The sequence below is a fragment of the Eurosta solidaginis genome, chromosome 3 (genome assembly GCF_040869045.1).
Source record: "Eurosta solidaginis isolate ZX-2024a chromosome 3, ASM4086904v1, whole genome shotgun sequence".
Lineage (NCBI taxonomy): Eukaryota > Metazoa > Arthropoda > Insecta > Diptera > Tephritidae > Eurosta > Eurosta solidaginis.
Window position 1 is genome coordinate 280,930,887 of NC_090321.1, and position 16,560 is coordinate 280,947,446.

Consider the following 16,560-nt stretch of genomic DNA (forward strand, 5'->3'; position numbering starts at 1 on the left):
CATCTTCCGGTAATGACTGATTCGGAAATTCAGTTATCAGTGGCTTATGATAAAAACGGATACCTACACCTGCAGTCAAAATCTTAATAGTGGGCATTAGTGTGACCGTTATTTTTTTTTCGTATTTTCACTTGGCAAACCCCTTAGATTTATTCCAAATTAGAAAAAAATTATATATAAAAAATTTTAGATCATTTGCATAATTATTGGGCGTGCCTTGAGCCACCAAAGTTTGCTAAAAATGCTATTTTTCTCACTATGGCTCGCTTTAATTGTTCTTAACTTCAGTAATATTTATTTTATAGAAAAACTTTATTCACAAATATTCTAGGGACATATCTGATGAACAATGTTGCTCTGTATTAGTTTTCTTTAGCATTAGGGGGACTCATGAAAGCATATAAACTTATAAGGTGTAAAATTATATCCATTTATACACGCTGTTATATGAACGCACCTAGTAATACTCTTGATAAACTTGATTGTTTATCGGCTGTATTATTGCCGAACAAAATTTTTTTGATTGTTATACATATTAAAAAATGCCAAGATTAAGTGAAAAATCAAAACTAAAACGAATTTACTTGCTGATGTTGGAGATTTCTGATGAAAATGCCTGCTGTAATGTCTGCAAGGTTGCATTCCTTTGAGTTTACCGCGTTTACACATTGAAATGTGCGCGTTAATTTATACAAATTGTGTAAATGATACGTTTACACACTTTATAAGGCATTTATACGGTTACATGAGTCCCCCTATTAATATTTAATCCAGAAAAAACCAAATTAAAAAATAACTGCGAAATTTTCACACATCTTCGAATTCTTTGCATACGAACATATTGTAACGAATTTACTGCAAATCCTCTAATCCCCGTGGAATACACTGAAAGGGTAAAGATTCAGAGCTTTATAAATGGCATACGGGACGTCGAAACAAAGCGAGCTACATACGCAAATCCAAAGCCAACATTCGCAGAAACGGTGTCACAAGCTCTGATTCAGGAAACAGCGTCGCTTCTGTGTAAGCCAGCTTCCAAAGCACGCCGTGTGGAAGTAGAAGTGCCAGAGTGGGTAGACACAATATTGGAGGTGCTGAAAGGATCGCAAAAGCGGAGTGGAAGTGTTATCAAATGCTTCAAATGCGGGAAGCCCGGTCACATTGCACGTCATTGCGATCTTGGTCCTAATAGTTCCAACAATGTGGGTGGACGTAAACGCAAAGCTGGAGGAGATGAGCAAGCGCGTGTCAGATGTAAAGAACGAAAACTTGCCCCCTTGAATGTCCTGTGATATCTGTGTCGCAAATTGGAAGAAAATCGAGCAGTCTTGCCGTCGAAGGAAAGCTGGATGGCAAGGAGCGTGTACTGACTGTAGATACGGGCGCATCTCATTCCTTAATCCGATTTGACTTGGTCAACAGGAGAGTAAAACCGTTACCTGGAGCAAGGTTGCGTACGGTCACTGGCGAGTATAACCAAGTCCAGGGAGAAGTGATATGTGAAGTCTTAATTGGAAAGGTCATGGTTCTACACACATTTATTGTGGCGGAGATTGTTGATGAAGTCATATTGGGAGTGGACTTCTTGGTTGGCCATGACATCAAGATCGATATGCAGAGAAGGGTGATTCGTTATGAGAACCAGGATGTGTCACTTAACTTCAGTTTGGAAAAAGGGTTCAGCAGTAATCGAGTGCTGGTAAAAGAGATCCGACAAAAACTACAAAAGTCAAAGATCGGGCAAGTGTTGATGGAACGACTGGGCCAAACAAATCAAAACCAAAGGTACCTGTGAGAAAAACACTGGCATTGACAAACCCTAACGGACGCACTAAAACGACTGAAAGAATATTCCAGAAAGAATGCAAGGGTGGTTTAAAGCCAACGCGCACTACTATTGTGAAACTTCAAGACGATACTGATGATGCAAAGTCAATCCGTCAAGATCAAGCTCTGCGAAGTAGTTCTTCAATTACCAAACAACAGAGTGCGAGGGAACGACCCAGGGTAATGAGTAGTAAGATGAAACACAGGTACGACAAGGAAAATAATTCGGAAGGTTTCCGGGAGGGAGATTTGGTACTGCTATACAACCCTCACCGGCGGAAAGGTGTCCCATCCGAAGTTTGGTGCAGTTGGGAAGGCCCGTACAGAGTTGTGAAGAGGATCAGTGATGTCATCTACCGCATACAAACAATTGGGAAACCAATTGGGAAGGGTGGTTCATTTGGAGAAGCTAGCAGCGTATAGATCGAGAGATTTGTCTGCTCGGGACGATCAGACTTAGGTGGAGGGCAGTGTTACGAATATTAGCAACACTAAGGGGTACTGTCATCTCTAAGCCGATGTTAAACAGTGAAAATTTTTCTAAGCGGGGTCGCCCCTCGGCAGTGTTTGGCAAGCGCTCCGGGTGTATTTTCTGCCATGAAAAGCTCTCAGTGAAAACTCATCTGCCTTGCAGATGCCGTTCGGAGTCGGCATAAAACATGTAGGTCCCGTCCGGCCAATTTGTAGGGAAAATCAAGAGGAGCACGACGCAAATTGGTAGAGAAGCTCGGCCTTAGATCTCTTCGGAGGTTATCGCGCCTTACATTTATTTTTTTTTTTTATTACTCACGCGTGAATGAGAAGATATAAACATAGTTGTGGCTGGTGATTTTGTAGCTGATAACTAACTAGTAAGTTCCGGAATGGAAAAGCCTACAAGTATGCAACGAGAAATCAAAAAGTATAAAAGGCCGCGACAGTAGAGGCGCGAGAATTCAGTTTCATTAGAGCTATCAATCAGTTTGAGTGAAGTACTTTAATAAAGGCTATTTTGCATTATTGAAGAGTGGAGTTATTTATTCAACAGTTTAGTGATTCGAACTTAGCAGAAGGTTGCAAATAAGAGGATTTGCAGTAAATTCGTTACAATTGGTGTGAGAAGAAGAATTGTTGAATAAATTCCATAGTTGCAGAGCACAACAAGGACATGGCGAAGTTAGGTGAATTAAGGATCCAGCAACTGAAAAACGAGTTGGAATCCCGTGGATTGAATACAACCGGCAATAAACTCGAACTTCAGGCAAGACTAGGAGAGGCAATGGAAGCAGAAGGAATTAACGTGGAAGAGTATGTCTTTCATCTTGATGGCGACGAGACAACAACAAAAATTGAGGAGAAAAATTAAACATCGCAGACAGTTACGAGCAAAGACTTCAACATGATTTTAGCTGCAATATCTGCTCAAACATCGACAGTGTCATCTCAACTGGCAGAACAGAAGACATATATGGAATCCCAGGAGAACCGTATAACATCCAAGTTGGAAGAACAGAAAACACACATGGAGTCACAAATAGCAGAACAATTAAAAGAACAAGAGACACGTATAACATTTCGACTCGAAGCACAGGAACAGCGAACGAAGTTGGAGGCACAGGAAACAGAAGTATCATCGCAGCTGGAGGCTTTTAGTGAACGACAAGATAAAATGGAGGCCGAAATGGATGCTTTGAAAGATCGTATACAGGAGTTGCAACTAAATCGCCCAGCAGTTTCAGCAAGCAATCCAAAGGGAAAACACCATCCTTTGACGGTTCTGTTCCTTTCCAGGTCTTTAAGTTACAGTTTGAGAAGGCCGCAACACTGAACAACTGGAATGCTGAAGATAAAGTTGCTGCACTGTTCATGGCATTGAAAGGGCCTGCAGCTGAGATTTTACAAACCATTCCAGAAGGCGAACGGAACTGTTATGAAGCTTGGATGGACGCTTTAGAGAGACGATACGGAACTGAGCATAGGAGACAGATATACCAAATGGAGTTACTGAACCGCTTCCAGAGGCCTGGTGAAACATTGCAAGAGTTTGCGTCGGATGTTGAAAGGCTGGCACATTTAGCGAATACATATGTGTAGACGCAATTATTGATTCGTTTATGTAGATACATAATGATTGATTTGTGGATGTGCATGATATCACTGTTTAGCATCGGCTTAGAGATGACAGTACCCCTTAGTGTTGCTAATATTCGTAACAATATTTTCATATTGTAATTATTTGCAACACAATTGGTGCAACAGTTTACCGTTAGTTCTTACTGAGTAGCAGAGCAGAATATTATTTTTTGTTGTTACTTAACGACGACTACATTGCACTTATTGTCGTGCATTGAAAGTAATTAGACATGTCATCAAGAATTTTGCGTGAAAAAATTCATTTGTTAGGCTATTTTTCTCCTTCCTTAAGTGGGTGTAAACTACCTTCTAACAAAGAAGTTATGAAGGTATTATTTCGACAGTAAAATTAAATTTACGTGAGAGTGCTAAATTAGTGATCGAAGAAGTGAATATTTTTTGGGATAAAGCTCGAATCTCCACTAGAACCAAGCAACACTGCAAAACAAAACTTGAAGATTTATATAATGCATGGAGGAAAGTGAATAAAAATTCTAAAATAAAATCGGAAACGCAAAGAGAAAGAGAAGAGGCGTGGACGTCGAAGTTAGATGACTTATTTGATATAGCAAGTGCAAATGCACTGGACTTTATTAAAAATTCATAGGACAAATTATTTTTGGAGAATCAAAGGAAGAAAGGTAGACCGGGGCTTATGTATGGCATCGATTACAAAACCGCAGTAAGTGAAGAAAGAATGCAAGAGCGTCAGCAAAATCATTTAAAACGGAAAGAACAGAATGATTGTGCATTAGCTGCTTCTAGTAAGAAGAAATTGTATATTATTTTTAATATAGTATAACATATATTTATTTGTACTCTCTTTATTCAGATGAAACAGCTGAACTCTCTTCCTGCAGTTAGGAGAGCGATATCAGCGAAATCGCTGCTAGCTATGAGGTAAGTTCAAGGTTATAAATTATAAGTAAAACGTGAGAATGAAACTATATAAAACGTAGATGAGAAATAATTGAAACACACAGGGTTACCTAACAAAATTGTAACCAGAGCACTTAATTCCTTTTTAGCAGGTCTTGGGAGCAGAAGCTGTAATACCAACGCCAGCCAAAAAAATGAGGATTTAAAAATATAATGACTCCAAAACTTGCAGTCGCTTTAGATGTTTGCAAGGTCAGTGATCGAAAAGCCGTGCATTTAATTATATCTGTGGTGGAAGCAGTCGGTCTTGAAGTACAAAATAAATTATAAATAAAACGTCTATACATAATGCAAGGGAAAAAATACGAGCAGAACTGTTCAAAAATATAAAAGAACGTTTCAACAAAAACAAACTTGGTGCAATTTGTTTGCACTGGGACGGAAAGGTGTTACCAGCTCTTACTGGGAATGAAAAAGTTGACAGACTTCCAATCATAATTTCATGCGGGCGTACGGAGCAACTACTTGAAGTGCCCGCATTTAAAAGTGGAACTGGCAGAGAGCAGGCGTCTGCTGTTTGTAAAGCTATATTTGAATGGGGACTTTAAAATCATATAAAAGCCTTGGTGTTCGACACAACTGCCGTAAATACAGGCCGTTTTAATGGAACCTGTACGACTATTGAACACAGTCTTCAAAAGCAGCTTGTTTGGCTACCTTACTGTCACCACATTTTGGAATTCGTATTAAAAAGTGCCTTTGAAGTAAAGATGAGCAAAACCGAAAGCCCAAATGTAAAAATGTTTGAGCAATTTATCATTCTGGAATGGAAGATAATGATGTCAAAAAATATTTAACAGTAGATAAAGGTAAAATAATTGAATTTGTGAACGATGCGATCAAAACTAAACAGCGAACAGATGATTACAGGGAGTCTCTTCAGCTAACACTAATATTTCTTGGCAAGACTCCACCTATTCGCGATGCAGCTTTTCGCGCCCCTGGGGCTGTACACCATGCGAGATGGATGGCAAAAGCTATATACCGCTTAAAAATATTTTTATATTTCGACGTAAATTTGATTTGTCAGTAAAAGGTAGGAAAGCTTTACGTAATATATGTATTTTTATTGTTTCAATATATGTTGAGATGTGGTTCTCTCCTTCTGCTGCACAAGCACCATACAGAGATTTCCAGCTTTTGAAAAAACTGGATTCTTTTAAAAAAATTGATGCTGATATATCTCAACGAGTCTCAGTTCAAAATTTAAATGTTATGCATGTTATTGAAAGCGGAAGGGATCAGTTCATTTTTTCTGAGCCAAACAATTTTCTTCTTCGCTTTAAAATCAATACAGCATTTTTGAAAAATGATCCAAGTTTATGGCCTGCGGATAGTAGTTTTAAAACTGCTCTTCAAATTGTTAATGACATTCACAAGGTAAACGATACAGCTGAACGAGCGGTGAAATTGATGGAAGACTACAACCCAATGCTCACAAAAGACGAGGAACAAAAACAATATATGTGACCCGGTCTGTGAAAACGTGGCTGCAAACAGCTGTTTTTTTTTTTTTTGAGGCATAAGCCACCATTTCATAGACCGGGTCACATATATTGCAAGTAGTCAAAAACTATCAAAAACAATTTCCTATGAGCACGAAGGAGATTTTATTACAAAATTTTTTATAATTACACCATTTAATAAAATAAATAATCATCAGGCAAAGAATGCGAAGATATGTGAAAATTTCGTTGTTATTTTTTAATTTGGTTTTTTTCTGGATTAAATATTAATGTTAAAGAAAACTAATACAGAGCAACATTGTTCATCAGATATGTCCCTAGAATATTTGTGAATAAAGTTTTTCTATAAAATAAATATTACTGAAGTTAAGAACAATTAAAGCGAGCCATAGTGAGAAAAATAGCATTTTTAGCTAACTTTGTGGGCTCAAATTATGTGGGCCATTAATTATGCAAACGATCTACAATTTTTTATATATAATTTGTTTCTAATTTGGAATAAATCTAAGGGAAGCGAAAAAAAATGTTTCCATATAACTTACGTTCACACTAGTGGGCATACGTAAAAAAGAATGGATTAAAAAAGTACCTTTAATCGCTTTCAAAGAAAAATGTTACATTTCCCTCTTATAGCCCAAATTCCATTTTTCTCTCACAATGATGAAATTACAACTTGGCACAAAAATAAATCATTGAAAGGTAGTAGTTTTATTAAGATTTTTGTGAAAATTTATTATAATAATTACCTCATAACAAGTTTGAAAAACACTTTGGTAAATATGTACATTAGATGGGAAAAAATGAAGGGAAAAAACTGCAGGTGCACATCCAGTTTCTGAATCTATGGGTCATACTGAGTAATATTGTCCATGGCACAATATGTCTGAAATGAATTTCGAGCCTCTCTAATTTTGTAAGAAAGTTTTATAACCCAATCCGAATTTGACATTTATTTTCATGTATTTTATTTGTGAGAGCCGCTATTCGCATTGGGATATACAATTTTCTAACAAAATTAGGGAGACTCGAAATTCATTTCAGACCTATGGTCCCATGGACAATATTACTCAGTATGACCTATAGATTCAGAAACTGGATGTGCCTTTTCAACTATAAATTTGACCCACCCTAATGTACATATATTTGTATATGCCTATGTAAAACATATGTACATACATATATAATGATGTGAGAATATATAGAATGTATGAATGTTTTTGTGTTATTACAAAAACGAGCATTTACAAAAGAAAATAATTAATTTGTTCCTTAACACCTCAAAAAAGTCGAATAAACATATCCGACCACACTAATCCCAATTTTCCTCAGATTCATAAGTGGCATCATCTTTACCGGGTGAAGATCCACCACATGCACCCACTTCATCGTCCGTTGCTATATTTTCATTATCATATCGCGCATCATCCCATGTTCCATAGTCATCATCGTAGCAATCATCATAATGACGATAACTCGATTCATCCTCATCATGTTCTGGTAAAATAATATAATCGCCTTTTACTTCTATATCATCTTGCTTAAGCACACAAAGTAACTCATCCATTGTAGCATCAATATTTTCAATATAGTCCTTTAAAACAGTGAGTGGAACTTGATAAACACCTAAATCCCGATTAAAATATCTATCTACACGTTGGCAACGACTGATTTGATAACGCGCTTCATCCAACAATTTCTCTTCCTTACTACGTTCATCAATATTATATGGAAAATCCACTGCAAATATTTCCTTGTATTGAAAATCTGGATCTGGATTACAATCAACCCGAATTTGGTTACAAAGTGGTTCAATTAACGAATGATTGAGCAGATCACGACGTACAAAAATTGCAATTTGTGATACATAGCCGATCTCTTTTTTGTCTGGTGGTGCATCACCTACTCCTATAATAGCAACTTTATAGTTTGGATATTGTTGACAAATATTTAAGGCCCACTCCTTGAATTCGGCACGTGTCCATTCAAATTTGTGATCATCGTGTCGGAAACCATTTGGCAGCATTGTAAAAAGTACATTGAAGTCTGAGTTAGGTGTTGAAAATATGGCGATTTTCGGTTGCATAAATCCGAAAATATTTTTAGGTACGTTCTCCAAGGTTTTCGGATACAAGTGTTCAATGCTAAATATTTGAATTAGAAATTAGATATGTACATATGTATGTGTGCAATGCAATACTATATTTATGCCCATTCTTGCATTTACCATTTTGCATTTTCTAGAATAGGATTCGAAAAAGTGGCCGCATTTTGCAAATACCCGTTTGTAAATCTCGAATCATGTTTTTTGTATCCTCCTCGGTCCTTGCGTGTACTCCGCTTGACACTTTTTAACTAGACATAAAATAAACAATTTACAATTTATTTTAATTCGATCCATCTTTGTGGATAGATGGACATCTGAAGTTTACAATTGAATAGTTTTTTTTTTTTGTTTTGCTTGTATGACAACCCTGTCGTAATACAATCCAACAAGTGGACAGTTATTTAAAACAAAATAAAATAATTAAAAAAAAATATTTAAGTTAAACGGTTTTATTCAAAACAATACTTACATTAAGTAATAATAACTCTAAAAGCTAGGTCCTAAGTACTAGTCATCACATCAATCTAGGGCGTTGATCAGACATTTAAATAAAAGCATTGGGCGTACGAAATTTCTAAAAATGTGAGGCGTAGCATAACCCGATTGTGGTGCAGTTGGTCTTATATATGACTATCAATAGAATTTGCCGCGTCCAACGCTTTTATTTAATTGTCTGATCAACGCCCTAGATTGATGAGGAGTGTGATGCCTAGTACCTAGGATCTACCTAATTATTTTCTAGATTTTAGTATTATTATTACTTAATGTAAGTATTGTTTTCAATAAAACCGTTTAACTTGAAAAAAAATTTTTAATTATTTTATTTTCAAGTTTTTAGTCTTTATTTAAGAAAGAGAGGAGAACAAACCTATCTTACCTGTTAACCTTTACAATGATTTGTATGGCTATTGCGAAAATAAATGTCGAATTTTGGGCTAAATGCTAAAATGCGGCCAAATTGCTAAATGCGAGCATGAACAACTTATAAAGTAGATGCATAGCTGCCATATAACTTACATTTCTAAAGCAATAACTGCATCGACATTCTGTAACTCTGCGACTGATGCATCGATACTGCCTTTAAATAGCTCCACACGTAAAGGACCCTCACGTTTTTTTAAATAGTCCGAAACAAGTGGTTCAGCTTTAAGCTTATTACTCCTTAAAAGATCTTCGTTAATATCGACCTGAAAAGGATAATGCATCTATGTTTACATATTAGAGCACCCACAAAATATATGGTATTTGCAAGATGTTTAGCTCCACAAACAATTCCTGAGAGATTGACCATAAAAAGATTTAGACATCTTAAGTGAAAAAAACCACGAAGATAGCGCGATTCATCTTAAGAAACAAATTTTCAAAAACTCATAAGTAACCTCTATCTTTTATAAATTTATGTAACTAACCGTTAAACGAGATTTGCATCAAATATGATGTATTTCATTTTTAGTTAGGTCATAAATATAATAGATACCACAAGTGTGATATCTTCACCATAGACGTCAAATTAATAACTGACTCTATATGACAATCGAGGTCTCACCCTGTATTTGTTTATATCATCCGCTGAAGATATGCAATTATATGCGTCGCCATATTGAACATCCTGTCAAAACACTAAAAAGTAGCCATCTTAAACAGGCTGCTGACGGATAAGATATCACCAAAAGCAAATCCTTAGCTGATATGCTCTCGAGACCGACGTGTGATACAGATGATCACCAATCATTAATTTGTATATGTGCTTTCTATACAGATTTACCTCATAGGACATCTAGCGAACTACGAAATGAGCAGTTAAAAGATGATTACCTAATGAAAGTCATAAATTCTTTAGAGAAGGGCGATTAAGATATTGCCTTATGAAGCAATCGCGGTTACCTCCTCAACGTCAGAGTATTATATCGTTATGCAAATGACGATTCCGAAGAGGCACAACTGGTAATACCGCCGCATGAACGCGCAAATATCTTGGAAGAATATCATGACAAAAGTACTGTTGGTCATTATGGTCACTAAGAATGTGAGAACCTGTGTTGAATGTCAACGTTATAAAGCAACAAACATGAAACCTATGGGTTTACTTACTTTGAAGTTGTTGCTATCGATCTTTTCGGCCCGTTGCCAAAACAGATGATATCAGTGGATATTCGTGGTAGAAGACATCGCCACTAGGTGGGTTGAATTATTCCCAATGATAGAAGCCACAGCAGAAGCTTGTGCAGTAACGCTAATTAATGAATTTTTTCTTCGATACGGTGTACCAAAACGACTTAAGAGCGACAATGGCGTACAATTTGTCTCGTCAATCATGCAAAACATAGCATACGTTATGGGAGTACAACAGCTCTTCACGCCTGTTTATCACCCTGAAGCAAACCCAGTTGAAAGGAAAAATAGGGACCTCAAAGCCCAGTTAAGTATATTTGTACAAAACGAACACAAAGCTTGGAACAGCAACTTATCTACTATCCGTTTCGCATTGAACACCAGTAAGTGCCAGTCAACTGGTTACTCCGCAGCATACCTCACCTTTGGAAGAGAACTTAGAACATTTGACGATGTAGAGCACGACATCAAAGCAGTAATTGAAAGCGAGAATTTTATACCGCAGATTACGCCATATTTGAATAGATTGGTTGACGCCTTTCAAAACGCAAAAGAAGTCGAACAACAAATGCAAGATCGCAACAAAAATTATGTTGATAAGAGAAGAAGGTCACAAGGAGATATTGATGTGGGATCTGAAGTTTTAGTAACTACACACGTACTGAGTCAGGCAGAGAAAGTACTAACTTCAAAATTCGTACCAAAACGTGATGGTACATATGTTATTGTCCGAAAGATAGGCACGTCAATTTACGAAATTGCAAGTACATTCGAACCAAGCGCACCGGGTATCTGCCTTGACGCTATATAGAGGCAACGAGGAGAATAGATATCCAAAACCAATACAACCAATTCTGAAGAGAGGAAGACCCAGGAAATCCTAAGCAAATTTGATGATGTTTGATGAGTGTATCCACCCAACATCGAGGGGGAGGATGTAGCAACACTATACATTATAAGTATTGTAGCGTGTATTCACCAGGCATGCTTAACCAACGAAACGATATCATTTCGTTACGATAATTAACGTTAATAAACGAAACAAAGTCATTTCGAAATGATTTTGTTTCGTTTTCTGCCATATCAAAACGAAATCAAATCGTTTATGTTGATTATTAATTTCAAACTATGCTGGCAAAGCTGATTGATGGCGGAGTCATTAAAGGTGAAAGCATTAGCCAAGCTGATTACAACTTTTCTCATGCATTTTGACAGTACGAACATTTCTCAGAGTATTTTTGACATTACCACAAACGAATTACACAAACAAATTACATGGAGTTTGTGTGTGTATGTCCGCTCGCTGTTACCACCTTACGGCTTCACCATGGCTATAGCATTGCCAGCACAATTCAAACATAAAGTATCACGTTTTTGTTAACGTTTTTAACGTTAACGAAAGCTTTTCGTTTCGGTTAAAAACGAGACACAATTTATCTTGATAATTTCTTTATCGATAATATTTCGAAGTGTTTCAACGGAAACGGTGAAATTTTTTGATAAACGATTAGCTTAACGTTAAGGTGCATCCCTGGATTAATTAAAACAAATATTATATACAAAAACAAATCCTTTGCGTTTTTAATTCAACAGGAGGTTTTATTTAAAAATAACGTTTTAGTAATGTCAAATTGAAAATATAGCATTGTTGAAATGACATAAAATCGCATTTAATTAACATTGAAATAATTTTAAAGTAACATGGTTTCAATGTTGATTTAAAATATCTGTATTTCCAAATGACAACTATACCAAGATTCAATCGACGATTGATCAATGTTAAATTGAAAGATTTTAGGATTGAAATAATAATTTGGAATTGTTATTTCATCATGAAACATGCTTAAAACAAATATATCAAACCTTTGCATTAACAATACTTCGATGTGTAACTGACTCATAAAACGGTCATTCTCATTGTAATCTGTAAAATTTCAAAATAACAATTGTTATACTTGATACAACAATTTTCAAGGTAGGCTGACTATCATCACTGCTTTTTGTTGGATTGACCTCGTTTTTGTTGAATATGCCCTGTTTTTTCCCTCAGTGTAGAGCTTTAAGAGTTTGCAAGTGTAACCGAGGCTCTGGCGACCCCGAGCTCTTCGTGGATCTAGAGAGTGGGACGACGGGATGGCCTAGAAGGTCGCATGTGGTCATAACAAATCGTTCCCGAGATGGTCGGGCTTGGTACCGGAACGTACCGGATCCGCACCCGGCAAGTGACCATCAACATCGATAACACTCCCCAAGGCCTTCGGGTTCCTAGGGTTGGGACATATGTGAACGCCTAGATTATCTATTATTTTATTGATTCATTGTAGATTAAAGCATGCGTAAACGTGATCTAATACTCTCAATTGTTATCCGTTATCATTGTCGTTGTGAACAACGAACATTTTGAAATAAGGAATATTAAAGCATATCTCCACTTAGAGCTTTATTCGATATTTAGGCATCTGAAAGGTTTTGACGTTAAATCTCACAAGTTTTATGATACAAAATTAAATTTCGAAACGCAGAAGATTTAAGGTAAATCTTCAATCATTTGTTCAATCATTACAAATATTTCAGATAAGGTAACCCACAATTCATATGTAATGTAATTTTTTATAGGAAAATATATAAGGTAGGAGCAGGAGGGTTTAAATTCGTGGATAAAAGATCTTTTTTAAGATTTCCAAGTTTGGATTTTCATTGCCAAACGTTAGTACAATCAAAAATGTATCTAAATGTCATACTCAGACATTTTTTTGCTTTTTGAAAATGTATGTGAAAATTTAAAAGTTTTTTGTGGCTGAAAAACTTCAAAAAATTTGAAACCGTGCTAGTGGCCCACTTGAGAGTTTTTTCAAAACGAAAAAATAAAACTTTTTATAAACCTGTAGTGTAGACAGTGAAGGTTAAACTATGAGATTTTATAAAACTTCACAGTTAAAGATCTGGGTGGAGATATGCTATTAGGAACGTTTACACATGCCTTAGACCTGGTTTACATATAACGATTATTTTCATTTTCGAACTTAACTCCTAATCGTTAATTATATAACTAGATTACCCACATAAATTTTCCCTTCTATAATCGGTAATTATAAGCAAATTTTAGAGATGCGGATTCTTTTTCATAGAAAAGTTTCCACCTCTAGAGTGTACAAACTCCTAAATGCAAGCTCAAAATAAAAGAGAAACGTGAAAATTTTACAGAAAATAATATTTATTATTATTATTCGTCAAATTTTCCCATTTCTCTTTTAATTTGTGCATGTATAAACGTGGTCTTAATCTACAATAAATCTTCAATATATAACAATATATTGTAATATTTGTATCATGTTATAAACTGCCATATCAACCCATGGCTCAATTATATGGTTGGCTCATCTCATCAGCTGGTTTTATTTATTTCATTTCATGTTCGATGGGATTGTCAAAAACAGATGGCAAACTCAAAATGAAACCAACACATTGGCAACATTTTCTTAAAACATACAAAAACTGCTAAGATTTATGTTTCCATTCCATACCATTCGCACCAACACCAACACGCAGATTTTGACAATCTGATCTAACATATTTTGGTTTTGTACAGATGAGCCATCCATATAGTTCAACCATGATATCAACCAATAATCATTGTTTACTATTGCCGTCTTTCTGTGAGTTTTACAGCTCCGGCTCACGCTCAATTCTCACGGGAATGCTCTGGATCATTGAGAGACTTGAGAAGCAGATGTCGTGAAATTTTCGCACACGTGAAATGTGATAGGCAGATGTCGCCGCTGTTTTTCATTTAACTCATACGGCGAAAGGCTAAGCAGCCACATCTATTTTTGAAAAAGTAGGTTTATTAAAGGCAGCGTTGCCAAGCTAAAAAGAAGTAATTAACAAATTATCTGGCTCACAAATTGAACCAGACTTCTATCTGGATTTATCTGGCTCAAATTGTTGTTGTTGCATTTACATGCAAAATTATTTATCTGGCTCGGGATTTTGCCACCGGATGATAGCTTATATAGTTTGGCAGCTTTAATTGAGGTTATGTTGCGAATAGAGTGGAAGGCACTCGAATTCGGTGAAAGAGACACTCCAATGGAGTGGAATGAAGAACAGTAGGAAGAGCAGAGTTGCATTGGATTAATATAACTTCAATCATTGCATCAATATTAAAGATAAATTTAAAAAAAATAATTAAATACTTGAGTATAAGCAAACATTTTTTTTTTTTCAATTACTGCAATTAAGGTGTCCTAGATGCTATATATTCCAAAATTATAACATTTTATATCTGTTTAAAAGTTTAACTTCAATTTCCCTAAGATTTCCGTAATGTGGCCATTAGTGATGTTTGTGTGTGTGTGCAAATTTTCAGCGATCAGCTGTTAGTTGCGCTACTTGGTAAAGCAAGGCGAATTCATTACATTACAGATTCGCCTTGTGGTAAAGTTTACAATGCCAATAATTTCGAAGAAGAAGCAATCTCGTTTGCCCAATTAGTTCTTTATTCGCCTTCATTCCCCGACGTTGCTAGCACTGGAAATGAAACACAACCTTTATTGAGGGGCTCCCTGACGGCGAATTTATCACTGCACTTTGAAATATTAATGGTCGTGTGCGAAACTTTCGTATTTATATCGCATTCAAATATAAAAATTGCTAGACACCCTAACTTTTCGATCATTGAACAATTCATGAGTAGATCAGGACACAGCTAGTGTTGGCAAATCGAAATAGTAATAAAGGTTGTTAAGTTATATTTCTCATTTAAGTTTATAGTCTCATTTTTTCTCTCCTCTAGAATAGAGATTTACGCCGGTCACTTAATCGGCGGAGGCGGCGTAGGCTCTACTATATACCGGCAGCGGCGGCGTGGCCGGAGCGCCGACAAAGTGATCGACGTAAACCTCTGAATTGAGTGGCTGGACTTCAGCGTATCGCATTGTCCACAACTAATGAATATGGAAACATACTGCTGAAGTTAATGATATTTTTGACGATCTGAAACAATATCATTAACTTGCGGATGAGTATATGGGAGTCTTGTAAAGCGAAAATTTAAAAAAATAATATTTGGAAAGGTTTTGTTTATATGTATTTAAGAAAGTCGACGTTTCGGCAATTTTGGAAAGATCCGCGATTTTTGCCCAAAATCTCGTGGATTGTTCAAAAAATATCGGGAGTAGATCCTTGCGGAGGGAGGTAGAAATACTTAAAATGGACACACTTTTGTAGCGTAGTTTCACCGAAAGAGATGTTCTGGGCTAACTCTAATATCCATCGTCGCCACGATTTCTTTAAATCATTTGTGGCTACATTCTGGTCATGCACACAGGCGACTTACGGTTACTATCAATTATCTACTAATAGTCATGACTCCCGTGGCACAGTTTTAACCATTAGCATCAATGCTGGCTTATTGTTGATCGCGCCAAAGGGCGCCTTCAGTTTTTTTCGGCTGTTTTTAAGAGGTCAATTCCCGACGTGCGAACAATAGCAATCCCGACCATCGTTCGCTATCACGCATCCTGGCCTTTATTCCATATGCCAGCACAGAAGCCATAGGACTGCGACTTCAAACTCATACCTTCGTCGATGGAGTTTTTTATCGCGCTATGCTTCCGAGTTACACAAAAAAAAAAAACACCTTGAAACGTTAGGGAGTAACTATTCGGTCAAGGATGCCGCCCTCGAAATCATAAGCAGTCTAAGTGGATATCATTACGTAACTCATGGGTGAAAATCATATAATCCTTGGTGCATCTATATAATTTAAACTTTAAAAGGACCGTAGATAAAAGTTTAAAAATATAGACCAAAATTTGCAGACGTTTGTGTTCGATACATTGACCTCTATAGTTTTCGTTTCCGGACTTATGATATAAGAGCTCATTATGTATGACCGCCTTCAGTTTTCAGACAAGTTCGACTATCCCCTACGTTAGGGTAGTAGAACACCCGGTAATTTGTTCAACTGTCTTGAGAAAGCTTTTGCTTCACCACTTT

General features: G+C 36.4%; 1 protein-coding gene and 1 long non-coding RNA gene across 4 annotated transcripts in view; one reads left to right on the forward strand and one right to left on the reverse strand.

The window, feature by feature from the left end:
* The first annotated feature begins 4,357 nt into the window (after nucleotides 1-4,357).
* Nucleotides 4,358-6,366, forward strand: LOC137247206 (uncharacterized). 2 transcript variants are annotated; one of them, XR_010951794.1, is made up of 4 exons: nucleotides 4,358-4,703; nucleotides 4,772-4,839; nucleotides 4,968-5,687; nucleotides 5,739-6,366. It is a non-coding gene; the product is annotated as an uncharacterized lncRNA (long non-coding RNA). The 2 variants fall into 2 exon arrangements; XR_010951793.1 differs by having other exon boundaries at nucleotides 4,968-6,366.
* A 663-nt stretch (nucleotides 6,367-7,029) lies between these two features.
* Hen1 (Hen1 methyltransferase) overlaps nucleotides 7,030-16,560 on the reverse strand; it is a 65,674-nt gene continuing 56,143 nt past the window's right edge. Inside the window, exons 3-4 of one of the 2 annotated variants that reach the window (XM_067776695.1) lie at nucleotides 9,466-9,635; nucleotides 7,030-8,485 (exon numbers count right to left, since the gene is read on the reverse strand). In XM_067776695.1, coding sequence (XP_067632796.1) covers nucleotides 7,654-8,485; nucleotides 9,466-9,635 — 1,002 coding nt within the window. In that variant the 3' untranslated portion in view covers nucleotides 7,030-7,653. Of the gene's footprint in view, nucleotides 8,486-9,465; nucleotides 9,654-16,560 lie in introns of both variants that reach the window. The other variant, XM_067776694.1, reaches the window with a different exon arrangement.